The sequence below is a fragment of the Alosa sapidissima genome, chromosome 23 (genome assembly GCF_018492685.1).
Source record: "Alosa sapidissima isolate fAloSap1 chromosome 23, fAloSap1.pri, whole genome shotgun sequence".
Classification (NCBI taxonomy): domain Eukaryota; kingdom Metazoa; phylum Chordata; class Actinopteri; order Clupeiformes; family Clupeidae; genus Alosa; species Alosa sapidissima.
In genome coordinates, this window is record NC_055979.1 from 17,069,005 (window position 1) to 17,084,980 (window position 15,976).

General features: G+C 45.4%; 1 protein-coding gene across 1 annotated transcript in view; it reads left to right on the top strand.

The window, feature by feature from the left end:
• Positions 1-10,335: 10,335 nt before the first annotated feature.
• Positions 10,336-15,976, top strand: part of hecw2b (HECT, C2 and WW domain containing E3 ubiquitin protein ligase 2b) — a 48,307-nt gene continuing 42,666 nt past the window's right edge. The window contains exon 1 of the mRNA XM_042081641.1: positions 10,336-10,739. Coding sequence (XP_041937575.1) covers positions 10,382-10,739 — 358 coding nt within the window. The 5' untranslated portion in view covers positions 10,336-10,381. The remainder of the gene's footprint in view (positions 10,740-15,976) is intronic.

Here is a 15,976-nt window from a genome sequence, read left to right on the forward strand (position 1 = left end):
GGTTTGTTTTCCTTTTTTGAGAACGCATACAACCCTTACCGAGACTCTGGGGAATGGCGAAGTCACCTTAACTGGGAAAGGAGTCTGACCTGACAATTGCTCAAACGCCCACACTGCGTGTCAACCCCATGTACAGCCCCAGTTTCCGTAATCCCAAGTGGTCAGTCGCGCAGACAGCACAAACTCGGCGTGGCACAGCAGCCCATAAAACTAGAGCTTTTTAAATATAATGCAACTCTGTCTGACTTACTTCAGACAAGTCACAGTTACCGAATGGCGGCCCTTTTCTGGCTCACATCCGGCCCTGTGCTGGTGCTGATCCGGCCCTTATCCCCACTGCTCTCTGCGGGGGAGCCACCGAGACACACCTGCTACAGTTGGCAGTTTGTATCAGCGTCACTCATGAAGCACTGTCCCAGATTTCACCCGCAACACTATTCAGCAAGCCGGTGGTCCCTTCGGTAGTTGTCCTCCGGGTGTCGTCTGGAGAAGGTACAGAGATAATAAAGGCTTTACTAAATCACAGCTTATTAAATCATTACAAGCGCAGCACAAAAGTGATAATGCAAGCTCAAAAATGTCATTATGTTACGAGTTCATTTATTACCGTATTATCCAGCGTGATTACATTATTCCTGGAAAGCTATTAGGTCCTCCTGAGCCATTTTGTTATGCAGCTATTATTACATTATTGCTGGCTGTGAGGTTTCTCTTCTCCTGTATAGTTCAAGACACTCCCATTGGTGAGGAGTGAGGACTTAAGAGTTTGAAGTTAGAAGTGCTAGTTAGTTACACATTCTTTTCGTAACGTTTTATGGGTCCTTCAGGCAGGCCAAATAACCCCCCCCCCCCATTGATGGCACCTTTTTCTGAGGCCTACAGGATATCAGCATGACAGGCCTTCATATTCTGTCAGCTTTTGGGATTTGGGGTTACAAATTCTTTTCATTGTGCAACCTTTGAATAAACATTTTAATTAGATCTTTTGGATGATTAGTTGGGTCTTTCTTGTCCCATTTACCTTGTTCAGTGGCTGGGATTGTCTCAGCAATTCTTGTATTGTGATAGCAGTCATCAGAAGAGAGTTTAGTTGGTCTTAGTTTCTTACTCCCAAGCAAAGGTACCGGCACAGGCCTCCTATCCATTCCTACACATCAGGCTTGTGCAAAATTCCGAATTTTAGAATGGGTCTCCATTCAATTCATGAATTGGAATTTTAATTTTAATTGAATTGGCTCCGCCCCACAGGAAGTTGAATTGGAATTGGAATGGCAGGAAGTGGAATTAAATTCATGGCAATGCAAAGCAATTCCACAGTCACACAACAGAAAGAATGTGTTGAATCTCACATACAGTACATTCAGTTTTGGGAAGGTTAGTTTGGAAATGTAAGTTTTAAGTTATAAGTTGTGTTTTTGATGCGATCATACTGTGAAGCTTCATTTTTAAACACTACCCTTATATTATGTGTATGAATTTCTTTGAATTTCATTGAATTTAAATTCTACTTCCTAATCAAATTTGAATTGTAATTCTACATCCAGTTTTTGACCTCAATTCAAATTCAATTCAAATTCAAGAATTGAATTGGAATTTAGGAGTCATTCTCAATTCAATTCTGAATTTTGCACAAGCCTGCTACACATCAGCACACAGTAAACTAGTGAATGGAGCTCGGTCGGTAGTAGTAGTATCAGCAGCAGCTGGGAGTTGCTGATTCGGCCATTCCCCTGCCTCGGTGTGCTCACACTAAAGAGCCTTAGGATGCATGGCTGGATGTAAGATCATTAACTGATGTCTTAAGTGTCCTAAAGGCTTCCTGGCAAGGTGACAGATAGTGGGATTGACACAACTGTAGCTACTGGATAATCAAAATCACAGCAGCAGAGTGTCAACAGAGTGTGTCTGCATGTGGGGTCAAATGAAAACACAAAGCTAAATATACTTTAATTACAGTCATTTGCTTATTTGGTAAATATATTAGATGTTATATATATATATATATATATATATTGCCCAATTTGCCCATTGCTCATTTTAATGGGTAATGAGGTAGTGTGTTGGCATCATCTTCAAATTCATTTAAAAATGGTATAAGGTTATGTGGAGGACAGATAAACACATCTGTTATTCTCACCAGGCTATGTGCTGTTTGTAGTTCTGTGGTTTGGGTGCAGAACACCCCATCAACAGATAATAAAAAAACATGCACATCAAAACATGGGCAACATTGCAAAATGCTTTTATCAGTGCTATCTGGAGTGTTGGTTGTGTTTGCAAGGCTTTGCATGTGTTTTAGCTGTGTAGGTGGATAGTTTTATACCAAAACTCTATAATGTGCCTGCAGCTTGTACCATAGTATCTCGCGGTGTTAACTTTAAAATTCTTTCAAATGAAAATAAACAGTTACCAAGCAGACATGAGGCGGAGGAAGATGTCCCATCCCTCCCTATTAAGCACGACCATCTTTTGATCTAGCAGTCAGTTCCATGTTTTGAGGGTGGGCATATGGGATTTGCTAATGTTTACTGACATGGATTTGTTAATGTGTTGTTGAACATTGAACAAGCTTAAGTGGTTGGAGCCATTCCATTGGCGTGTGTGTGTGTGTGTGTGTGTGTGTGTGTGTGTGTGTGTGTGTGTGTGTGTGTGTGTGTGTGTGTGTGTGTGTGTGTGTGTGCGCGTGTGTGTGCGCGTGCGTGTGCGCGTGCGTGCGTGCGTGCGTGCGTGCGTGCATTTGGACCAAGGGCAGCAAGCAGGCATTTGGCAGTAAGCGCTGTTGAGGTCAGGTGACCTCAGTGTCCAGTAAATTGGCTGATTTCCCCCACTGCTGCAGCCACTGATAGGACCCAGACAGAGCTGTGACTGGTTTATATGTGTGAATGACAATTTCAGTGTTTGTTTCAAGACAAAGGAGTGAGTTAACGTTAACATTCAAATGACCACTGTTCTACTATAGTGTTGTTAAGGAATTTGAGGTGATGTCATATGCGATAGTTTGTATGGACAAAGATGTTCACAATTATGATTTAACTCAAAAAGACTGGTACATCATTTCCTTGCTAGCAGTATCTTGTTTTTGAAGCGTGACAGAGATAGTTCTGTTTACTTCCCTCCCAGATGCTATTCCACCATATTTGTATTCTCTTCTTTTCTCATCTGTTGTTCCTCGTTGGTGGAATGTGCTACCCATTCCTACTAGAGCAGGGACATCCCTCTCCTTCTTCAAAAAACTCCTGAAGACCAGAGAATATTCAGAGAATATCTCCTCGTAGCATACACGTACAACTAGCCTTCTGATTCTAGCACTTATCACCTGACTGGAACTAACACTTGACAACTGTATAAAAAACAGCACTCACTGATGCACTTCTGTTATTGTACTCTACCTTTTAAATTGCTTTAAATTGCTCTAGAATTGTTGGGAGAATTGTTTTAAAAAGCTTTAAACTGTTTACCATGTTGTAAGTTGCTTTGGCTAAAAAAAACGTCAGCCAAATGTAATGTAATGCAATGTACCAGTATGCAGTTTGTTGCATACACTGTTACAGTAAGTTCATTTTCATACAGCCAAACCCATCTTACTCCTCACTGCATCATCATATTATGCTATCATATTGTTGGCAATATTATCATCTTGGTGAATGGACTAGCCCTACTGGTTTTTTGTTGTTGTTTTTAACAAATAGCAGCATACATTTGTAAGGAGATGTTGGAGAATGATTGACCTGAGTAGAGAGGCAATGGGAAGGAGGAAATAATTACAACAGTGTTCCTATGCAAGGCCAGCACATAGAGGATATAGGTTGTGTGCACAGACAGATTCTGTGAAAGATAAAGCACCACAGAGATGCACAGATATTGGAGAGAGAGAGAGAGAGAGAGGGAGAGGGGATACAGAAAGGGAGAGAGAGAGAGAGAGAGGAAATCAGCCCAAGAGGATAATGGAGTTCCTCCATCACGTGGAAGGTGGAGATAGTGGCCTCCTTGTAGGATGTGAGTGAGCGAGCTGGAGCTGGAGCTCAGTGAGAAGAGGCCATATAGTGCCGCATGCCATTGGAACACTGGAGACAATTCAGACAGTAGGGCAAGAAAATGATATGAAAAGAAGAGAGGGGAAGAGAGAGAGAGAGAGAGTGAGAGAGAGAGAGGGAGCAAACACGTGTGTAGGGAGTGAGGAGTGCAATGGCGTCGGGCGGAGGCACAGGAATCAGATGAAGAGCGCATGCTAATACTGGGATTAATGGAGGCATTCTGTACGGACTAAATCCATCCATTCTCCTCTAATCCCATCCCTGGGATCAAGGACACTCACCTACAGTGTGTGTGTGTTTGTGCGTGTGTGTGTGTGTGTGTGTGTGTGTGTGTGTGTGTGTGTGAGAGATAGGCCACAGTGCTCCCCATGAATAACTCTATGTGTTCATATTTAAAGAGATGTTTGTCGGTGAGATTATTCACGTGTGGGTGTGTGTGTGTGTGTGTGTGTGTGTGTGTGTGTGTGTGTGTGTGATCGTAGTCTGTGTCACGTGTGGCATTTGGTGACAATAACAGACTTTTCTTCCTTTTTGTGGCTTGGGTGTGAGTGTATGTGTGTCGCCTTGTTTATCAGTATGTGTGGGATTTTCAATCCTAGTAATGAGCTTGTTTTTCATCTCATCTAAACAACTGTTTTTGTACTCTCATAAAGTCAGTTAATCATGCATGCAGCAATTAGCCTGGAGATGAGTTACTCCTTCCTGTTTGTTATGGATCTGGTGGGAAACTGCTGAAAGTGTTTTTGCTCCAGGAGGATAGTATTCTGTCTGAAAACATTTACTGATTTGTGCATTCATTAAAAATGTCCCTACGGGATAGGGGTTTCATGGTGGTGGTGTGTGTGTGTGTGTGTGGGGGTGGGGGGGGGGGGGGGGGGGGTGGATTATGGATTATATTCTGGAGCAGTATGATGTTGTTTTTCTTTAACACGGGATAGATGATTTAATTTTTCTCATCAACCTCAAAGATGACCCCTGGGATCTGGACTGGACCGCTGGACTAAATCCAGGACATAGTGTCATCATGATGTCATCATATGTGTTCATATAATGACATCAGAGACAGTGTGTAGACACACTTACGTGCGCACACACACACACACACATGCCATGGCAAGGACACATAGAAGAGGCTTACACAATGGGTCGAGGAAACCAGAATCCAAATTCTGTTTTCAGTGTTAAGAAGTGTGCAGATTCACACAATGGGAAATGGAAATGTTGTTTTTTGCTAGCCAAAATATTCCAGAGCCTTATCTTTTTGTCCCTTTGCACGAATTGGAAACGATAGAACGGCGCAAACAACAACCTCAACAAAAACTGTCCGAGGGACATTCACAACTCTAGAATCTAGACTGCTCTCTGATGCATATCGTCCTTTTCTCTGCAATGATAGTGTGCTGAATTGCTCACGAGCTTAAGGAGACTGTTAGGCGTGGCGCATTGTATCCAGTGTCTGGGACTGCTCCGAAATTGAAAACCTTCATCCTGGTCTGTTTACTCTGGTATTTGGACAGATAGATTGAGTAATAATGCTGAGCTCTCCTGCCATGCACCACCAGGATAATGGTATCACTGTGATGATGACTGCATGTAATGCACACACATGGTGAATAATTGATAAGTCACGTCTTGTCTCTGGTCTTGGGCTCCGACAGGAATTGTCCATCTCCCCATCCTTTCGAGAGAGAGAGAGAGAGAGAGAGAGAGAGAGAGAGAGGTGGAGGAGGAGGCCAGTTGCTGTCCTCGAACAAAGCAGATTTATCGTTCCTGACAGGATCTGAGAGAGAGAGAGAGAGAAGGTATCAGAGTTTGTTGTAGCTTCCAGTGAGACGCCTTAGCAGTTTTTGCTCAAATCAGGTCTTTCCTTGGGTGAAGTTGTCCTATCATGAAATGGCCTTTTGCCCTCTGAGGAAGTCCTGTCTGAAGGCATGTCAGTAAGACTGACAGGTATCAGTCAATGTCTAACTGAACTTGGCACCATTTCTGATGAGTCTCCATTGAATGAATCCAAAAGCTTTTCAAAGTTCCTTTTCGATGCCTTCAGGGACGGCCAATCTTCCTGACCATTCCCCACTGGACTAAACAACCGACATGGCCAAAACGACAAGACAGTTTGCCAATAACAGGAATGTAGCAACGTTGACAATGTGTCCAATTGGCTCTGCTTCTGTTGAAGCTGTATGCTCACTGTCAACAGTTTATGCACACTTCAGTACTTCCAAGTGATATTCTCCTGCCCCCTCCCCACCCCACATCTCTAACCTCCCATGCTATTCTGTCTGTGAGGTAGTCTGTCAGTGACATTCCTCAGAAAGCGCTGGCGTGTCAGCTTTTCAAACAGAGCCCGGCTGAATGTGTGGGAGAAGCAAAGCAGAAGGCTGCTGCTTACATAAGGATCCACCAGTCCAGGGAGGCCCTAGTGCTAAACACCGCTTGTGTCTACAGGCGTGTGTGGAGCACTGTTATGCATTTTTGTTCATTTTTTTTTCCTCTCGTGTTTTTCGCTCAAGTGTTTCTTTCTCTATATCTCTCGTTTCCTACTTTTTCCCCATCTACCCGCTGCTATGCAGTGGGTGTGTCTACAGGCTGCAGATAGCCATTTTTATTTGACTCGCACGTCTTCCTGTTTTTCTTTCTTTTTCTTCACTTTAACTCGGTGTCCTCTGTATTTTCCACTTTCCTTTTCCTGCACTCATCACACACACACACACACACACACACACACACACACACACACACACACACACACACACACCACATCTACTCCCTCCATCCTATCTGGTGTGATTATGTAAGTTGCATTCCTCTGTCTGTTCCCCCTCACACTCTTCTCTGACTCCTTCTCTCCTCCTCTCTTCTGCTCCGTCTGCTCCTGTTGAGGTTGTGGTAGCACACTGATAGAGCACACTAGTGTGTGTGTGTGTCTGTGTGTGTGTGTCTGTGTGTGTCTGTGTGTGTGTGTGTGTGTGTGTGTGTGTGTGTGTGTGTGTGTGTGTGCATTTACATAATTGAGTGAAAAGGAATGAGCAAGAGACTGCTGTACCAGACTCGGCCCACTAAAAGAAGCCCATGTGGGCCATCTCACTCAACTCAATGACCCTGGATCAGTTTTCACCCTCACCGAATCCCACAGTAACGTCAGTACAGTACAGTAATTTCCTGTGTATTAGCCACATTGTGTATAAACCACGGGACAGTGTTTTATGCAAGTTAAAAAAAAACAACAACATTAATACCATATTAAATGCCCTCGTGTATTAACCTCTTAGCTGAAGACATTTTGCAAAATCATTGTATAAACCTCGGCTAATAAAAATTACAGTAATCCCCATGCTGCAGTGAGAGTCCATCTGATCCCAGATTCCAAATCTGCACTTTGAATCAACCAAGGGCCGCACATAGGCTAGGATGACGCCACAAAGTCCCCCCCCTGAGTTCATTGTTAAAGCGATGACTGATAGGTTCTTTGGTGGCCGTGTTTGGTCCCTTTGTCAGATGTAGGATATGAGTCACTTGGGAACAGAGCGTCACAGGGAGCAGGAAGAAAGAAAGAAGGTAGTGGAGGAAGTGTGTGTGTGTGCGTGTGTGTGTGTGTGTGTGTGTGTGTGCGTGCGTGTGTGTGTGTGTGTGTGTGCGTGCGTGCGTGCGTGCGTGTGTCTGTATGTGTGTGTGTGTGTGTGTGTCTGTATGTGTGCGTGCATGTGTCTGTATGTGTGTGTGTGTGTGGGTCTGTGTGTGTGTGTGTGTGTGTGTGTGTGTGTGTGTGTGTGTGTGTGTGTGTGTGTGTGTGTGTGTGTGTATATGTGTGTCTGTGTGTGTGTGTGTGTGTGTGTGTGTGTGTGTGTGTGTGTGTGTGTGTGTCTGTATATGTGCGTGCATGTGTCTGTATGTGTGTGTGTGTGTGGGTCTGTGTGTGTGTGTGTGTCTGTATGTGTGAGTGCATGTGTCTGTATGTGTGTGTGCATGCGTGTGTGGGTGGGTCTGTGTGTGTGTGTGTGTGTGTGTGTGTGTGGGTCTGAGCAGATTGTTAGCCTGACTGCACCTCACTCTGCTTCTTCCCCTATCCTGTTATGGCGCTGACAGCTACAGTGTGTGATCTAATTTAAGATTCTCGTGGGAGACACCCCTATCTGTTTTTTTTTTGGAAAGCTAAACTGAGAGAGACAGAGACACAGATAAATGAATAGATAGAAGATTGATGGAGGGATAGATAAATGGATAGATGATGCCTGTGTGGATCTATAGATAGATAGATGGATGGATGGATGGATGGATAGAGGGAGAGAAGGAGGGAGGGAGGGAGGGGGATGGATGGATACTGTGCATGTGAGTTCATATGTAGGTGTTTTTTGCTCTGTGTGAAAATGATCTCTCAGGGCAAGTGAAATTAAAGGAGAAAAAATAAATTGTGTGTGTGTGTGTGAGCGTTTGTGTGTGTGTGATGAAGAAAGGGATTGTTTACATCTGGGGCAGGCCGGTCCCTCGTGATTAAGTGCAATAATACCAAAGCTCCCCTCCTCCCTCCCCTCCTTCTCCTCCCCTACCCGGCTCTCTCTCCAATGAGATTAAAATTCCATCCCCAACAGGAAATGGACACACTGTGACAGCTGTGTTGTCATTTCCTGTATGTCCATCTCATGCTGCTCTGTAGTTGACATCTCAAAATTATATATAGTTTCAGTCATCATCATCATCATCATCATCACCACCACCATTTTTAGCAATGTCAACAATGTTTAGTGCCAATGTCGGTAATACCTACAAATATTTTCCCTTATATGCCTGTGAAGTTTTAGTGTTTGCACAATCGTGTCGTTGGGTATGAGGAAGGTGATGTTCAAATAAACATTGTCACAGCAAAACACCAGAGCTCCTTCATGGACTATATGGGTCAGTAAGCACGCTGTGGATATATAGGTTATATGTCCTACACCAAATGGTCTGTGTCTGTGTAATTATCCTAATTCCTAAAATAAAATGACACGACGCATGAAGGGTATTGAAGCAGTTGGAGATCTTGAGCCAAGCCCTCATTAGAAATCCTGATTGGGGTTATGTTGTGCTGCCTCCTCCACCTGATTAGTCTGGGCACACACACAGTCACCTCAGGTTGACTTTAAGGCTGCAATGAATGGTCTTTGTCTTAACGGGGCCCTGTCTGTCTGTCTGATTGATTCCCTATTGTTCTTTGTTATTGCTAGTATTGATGACCCCCCTTCCCCCCCCACCTCCATCCCCATCTCCCCCAACCCCCTGGACTCTTTGTCACACACTCAAACACTCATCCTCTTTCTTTCTTTATCCCTCTCTCCACAGGTGTCAGTCCATCCCTCTGCTTCTCCTCCTGACCGCCACCCACCCACCCACCCCAGCCGAAGGGTAGACTCCAGCGCCAGAGTCCGACCTTCCCCATTTGTCCGTTGGGAACCTCCCCTCCTCCTCCTCCTCCTCCTCCTCCTCGGCTCTGGACCACTAGAGAAGACGCTCCTCTTCTCCACACCATCTTTTCCGTTCCCTCCATCTCTCCTCTCCCCATGATGAAGGACAGAGGACGCCAGGGTATTCTGTAGCTGTTTGTTTTGCTCCAAGGCACAGACGTGATGAGTTTGTGTTTGTTTTGTCAAAGCTGGCTTACAGGATACAGGTTTGGGACCACGGGGCTGTAGTGGTGCATTCAGTTTGTGAAGATTGGGAACTCCCAGGGTTTTTCACCTCAGCGCTTGGCAAGGTGTTGTTGGCAGGCTGACTGTCTCTGTGGAGAAACTGGCGAGAAGACACCAATTGAGAGAATGTGTATGCTGTGAACATAATCTCAACAGGAAATACATCATTGCAGCTTCCTGGGGAGGGTGCAGGACCACGCCCATCCCTCACTGGGGTTGGATGATCCCCATCAAAGTGGACCCAAGGTGTCATCAAACTTCCTAAGGACTTGATTGGCTGTTTCTTGAAAGTGGGCGTGGAGGTGGGCGTGTTCGATGTGAGAGGCGGTCCAGAGGGACATGAGAGGAGGAGGAGTGTCTGACTGGCCAGTGACAACCCACCCCTGAGCAGGAGAGAACAGACTCTACTGCCCCCTCTACCCCCTTACCCCTAACCCCCCCTCCCCCCCCACCCCCCTTTTTTACCCTTGTCGTCATCGTCCGGCCTCCACCATTCGCCCCTCTCTCGCCACGGCGGTCCTCCCCCCCCGCTCCCGCCCCCACCCCTCCTCCTCCCACCCCCACTCCCCCCACCCCTCCCACCCCCACCCCCACCCCCACCCACACCCGCATACCCACTCCCACCCGCACCCTCACCCGCACCCTCACCACCACCACACGCACCACCCTCCCCCCGCCGCCATGACCACCACCGCCCGCGAGCACCTGCTGGTGGTGCGCCGGCGTAGCCCCCACATGCGCTACACCCTCAGCCCCGAGAACCTCCGCACTCTCTCTGCCCAGGGTGGAGGTAGCAGTGGAGGCCCGAGCAGTGGAGTGGCTGGTGTCGGAGGCTCACGCTCGGGCCCGGGCGACGGCGGCGCACCTCTGGGATTGCAGCGGGCCAACAGCGACACGGACCTGGTGACGTCGGAGAGCCGCTCGTCACTGACGGCGTCCACCTACCAGTACACGTTGGGCCGCGGCCAGAACCTGGTCATCTCCTGGGACATCAAGGAGGAAGTGGACGCCACCGACTGGATTGGCCTGTACCAGATCGGTGGGTGTGAGATAGCAGCAACAACAGTTACAGCCTGGTGTGTTTTAGCACCAATGTTGCAGGCAAAAGTTACAGTACCAGCTCAGTGATTGGTAGCCATTCATTAGAGATTCCATTAGAGCTCTACCTGTCAGATTGAATAGATGTAATGGAGCTTCAGTGTGTCAGTGTGGACAAGGCAGGTCTGCCAGCATGACCAATTGGGAGAGTGAGAGGAGTCTAATGTCTGTGGCTGGGCTGTGTATTGACTTTAATGGAAGGAGACATACCTCCCTTGTCCACTGTGCTAGAGTACAAAATCCAATAATCAACTGAAAAAGGTGACCAATTCGCTTTGACTGACAGCAACTTTTTGGTGTGGTCCAACTTAATGCCACAGGACGAGACTTCCCAAATTCCCTCTGCTAGTTCTTAGGGGGACACACATGGTAGCATGCTTGCATGCAGTATAGCTAAAATAGCAGCTGCATCCATCCAGTCTCAGCCTTACAGTGCCATGCCACATGCTGCACCGGGCAGCACAGCTGAAGTGCTAGAAAGGAGCATGGTTAAAGGCTAGGTGAAGTCAAAAGCTTCTTAAAGTAAGCTCCTCGAACTTGGATTTGTTGAAACCACTTGAGGTACTAATGTTGTTTGACAGGAAAGTTGGTCCAGACCTGACTGGTTAGCATACTAACTGTAGTGTATATGTTTGGGGAGTGGGGCCACACAGAGCAGAGGTGTGAAATTACATCAGGTTATTTCCTCACATTCTGCTGCAATTTCTAAGTTATCTTTTAATGTTTTAAACTAAATAAAACTACATATATTGTATACATGCTAATTACCAATCATTTTGCTCGAAAATTCTAAAACAACAATGTTTTTTAATACTTCAAAATAACATTTGCTAAATGAACCTTACATTTTTCAGTAGCCATAAGTGTGTAGATTTAAACAAAATCTAGTTTAGTTCTTACCGGGGCTTTTACTGCCTGAAATATCCGATTTTGTTTATTACGCTCCGAGTTTAGTGCTGGGCTGGTGGGTACTTATTCCCAACCTTTCTCACGGCACATCAACGGTTAGCCCGAGAATTCTCGTCGTCACAGTTCAAAACTGGAGCTCCAAGCGGATTTGTACAACACTGTTTACAGCTCTTCGAGTGACGGTAAAATGTAATTTTTGGTACATAGCTAATTTAGATAAACTTATGGTGTGGGTGCTTGCGTTTCTTTAGGAATCCGCCGTCTTGGTTTGTATAGAAATGAATATTAAGTGACACATACACGTACTGTAAGAGGTTGGACATACGTGATGGTTGGTAATATGTGACGTTGCTATAGCTCCTTTAAGCGCTTACAACAAGGATTTGTTGAAGCTACCTGTAATAGCAGTAGATGCTTTCAGGCCTGGAGCTTTGATTGACAGTCAGTTAGGGGATGTCAGGAGGAGATGCCTGGGTGATGAGGAAGCGGCCCAGTTGGGAGGTGAGACAGGGGTAAACAGAGTGATTTAAAGGGACAGGTGTTTAGATGTGGAGAGACCTGCTAAAGGTCTCTTCATTTACACTGATATTTCTGGAGCCCAAGGTCCATTTTTTTAAAGGGAGAGAAAAAGAGGGAGAGACAGCAAGAAATAAAGAGAGAGAGAGAGAGGTGGAGGGGGTTAGAAATGGATCTCCATTTTGACGCTTGGTGGAGCTGAAAACAGCCAGGCTGTGACCTGTGACGCTATCTCTCTGTGTGTGTGTGTGTGTGTCTGTGTGTGTTTGTGAAAGAGGGAGAGAGAGAGGAGTAGTGAAAGAAAGGAAAAAAAGCTGAGTCAGCAGTGCATTGGTGCGGAGACACCGTGTCATTGGCTGCCTTTTATCTCTCTCTCCCTCTTCTTTCTCATTCCCTCTCTTTCACTCTCTCTTACACTGTCCCATCTCTCCCTTTCTCTCTCTCTCTCTCTCTCTCACACTGTCCCCTCTCTCTCTCTCTTTCTCCCTCACTCACTCTCATTCACTCACTCCCTCAAAGTGAAGGTCATCCCTAATTACTTAGCCCTGTTGCTAGGCCCTGAGTGCTTATGTCTCCCAATAGCCACACTGAACGACTGTGTGTGTGTGTGGGTGTGGGTGTGTTTAGGTTTCTGTGTGTGAGAGATATGTCGAGGGAGAGTAGCATTGGGGATAGGAGAGGTCTGGCCAAGGAGTCAGGTAGGACTATAAACAAAAACAAATGTGACTTCATGTTACCTTGGCCATGGTGAAAATTGTCCCTCTCCCTCAAGCCACACTCCTCACTAACTAACAGAGCCAGCTGCCTAGCTCATATTTTACCTCATGTAGCCAAGGATTTGTTACCTTGAATAGGAGTCTGTTGTGCAGCAAACAAACCACAGAGATTATCTGTGATTCTTTTTCCATGATGCTGCTGTAAGGAGCTTGCTATTGCAAAACGTTTGTAGTATAAATTGTTATTTGTTTGTTGGTTGGTGTGAGAATAAATGCCTTTTCTTATTATTTTTTTCCTCCAGAGAATTAAACGTAATTCTGTGACCATGGACTGCAAGCGTAGGTGCTGTACTTTGCCAGTGGTCGTTCCTGTGTTTCTTTGCTGCTAAAATGTATTAGAGGGTTTGTGGCATGTTTTGAGTCAGCTGTCTGAATTTATGAGGCCCTACAGAGCTAGTTTGTTGTTGGCTGTGGTCCTGTGGTGTGTTCAAGTGCAGCTTGTTTGGCCCAGACACAAGTGGAGGGAGGCAATGCAATAGTCATCCTTGGTCGCCACTAGTTCCTTGATGACCATTTGCTTTGCTGTGTCACAGCCTTCATGCTGACACGAAACAGCGTCTGGTAGCAAATGGCTTCTGACTCCATTACCACTTATGAGTGCATTGGCAGATCAGCACTTGTGCTTTATGAGGCTTGACGATTAGATAGTGTTGAGCCTGCCTACCAGTTCGTCTGCAGCTAAAACAGCATGGATTGGATTGGGGATGTTTACTTTGTGCAAAACATGAGGTTAGGATGTGAACTAATTGGATGGACCCCATATCACAGCGAGTCATGTAGCTAACTAGCTTTTATTCTTATGCTCTTTGCAGCTATTATTAGTTGTACGCACTTGTGCAACTTTGCTATTGCTACCTGAAGGTTCCTTCCGTAGCAGGGTAGTTAGCCAGACAGGCTATGGAGAGTGATTTCCAGAGAAAGCCAATCCATCCTCATCCTGGGGGCAGTTCCGCATTGATCCGGGTAGGGAGGGGAAAGTCCTGAGACAGACTTCCCCAGAGATCCCTACCATCAAGTCCACTCCCAGCCCCCTCCACCCGCCATCCAGAGCCTGAGCTCCTAGCCTCGTATCGATCCCTGTGGTCGGGCTGGGACGCCTTTACTGGCAGCTGGGTTCCATGCGGTCCGCAGGGCTTTCTGGAGGCGCTGATAGATGACCCTGTACGGCTGCCGACTTACCATTCAGCAAGTGGGCCAGCAGTTTTCTCCACCGCTGGTTGTTAATTAAAGTAGAAATATATGAAAGGACCTGATGGGTGTGTGTGTGTGTCTGTGTCTGTGTGTCTGTGGTTGCATGATTGCATGGTTGTGTGTGAGATGGATGGTTACATTGAAGAGGCTACTTACATTTGGAACTATTATCTATAAATTAAAGTTGGCACTGTGCGCGTGTGTGTGTGTGTGTGTGTGTGTGTGAGAGAGAGTCATGTGTGTGAGTTGTATGTTTGTGCAGGACACTTGTGGTTTTGTCTGTTTCCAGTTGGCCTGATTTTGGAAGCTAAAAGGGTGTTTAAGTTGATTGTGTGTGTGTGTGTGTGTGTGTGTGTGTGTGTGTGTGTGTGTGTTTTTGTATGTGTGTGCACATCTGCGGATAGCGATGTTCTCTCTCGCCTGGGGAAATGCTGCCCCCCCCCAGACCACACTGTCGTCTGATTGATTTGGCTACTCTGTCCAGTGACACGCCACTGTGAGTTGTGGCTTGTTGCTGACGTGTCCCTTACAGATGAGCATTGTCACTCTATAATGTAGGGTCATCTCAGGGGCTGTGAATCACAGAGTTCAAGGCTAGTGATAGTACGAAAAGACCAAGGCTGTCAGGGGAAATTTTGACAACACTCATTTTCACTGCTGCAGTAGGAAAATAAATGTCCTTGCCATGTTCCCAGTACAGTTGTATGAAATGTAACTGTTTTGATTCTCTGCAAAAAGGCAAGTGAGATCCAGATTCTGTAGTAGAGTTTTGAGTTTATGTGCTTTGTTTGCCATATGGAAATGTAAAGACTAAGCACCCTGGCTGGTTTTATTGAGTAAAAGAATTGTTATTTAACTCTTAAATAAAATGCCAGTATTTAACAAAAAGCATGTGAATAATATTTTAGAGAAGGATTTCAGAGTTGTTGAAAACAAAATCGAGTTTATGTCGCTATAGATATGAATATAGACTATTTAAAGTGTTTATTCAGTAAGATTGTCTTCTGTGCCATTCTTAACAAATAGCGTAAAGAAAAACATGTTTATGAAACCCGGTTGTGAGTTCACACCCAGATGGTGATGAGAATGGTAAAGAATGATGTTGTCATACACTAGTTGTCAGGGTCTCATTCTTAGTTACTCGCAGCACCTTTTAGTTGTTTTTGTTGGATTCATAAGTATATAATTCATATAATATGAAGTTATATATACACACAAAAGGTTTTTCTGTGTATACTGGCTGAAAACAGGTTGTTAGTTGTATGAAATGTAAAGCTCTTCATGTTGGTTGTTGAAATGGACTATATATACTTGAAACTGTATTGTGGTATTTAATGGTATTTTTCATGAGCATCATGAGGAGGTATTCTACCAGTATATCATGGACGATACAACATGACACATTCCTAGTTGGTAGTGCTGAAGCATTTCCCATGATGCACTGCATACATTCCTCAGTTCAGTTTAGACTTGGCGCTTGTTAACACTCACCTTGATCATATAACAGGGCTTCTTCACACTTCTACCCCTCTGTAGCTGTTGTTCTTCATTGGCATAACTTGAATGCATTTGCAGACACACTCCTGTACAAGAGAGTCAAATGCATCTTTCATTCAGAAGGTGCTCTCTTGGAAGTCCTCTGATGGATTGAACTCAACAGCCACTTATTTCACTGAGGGCCCTGGCAGGAAGGCAAAGGACATCAAGCGATCTTGGCTTGAGGCCGTTCTCTTAATCGACTTGCAGACTGTTAAACAGGAGACGCCTCTTTGGCCCTGCCAAAAAG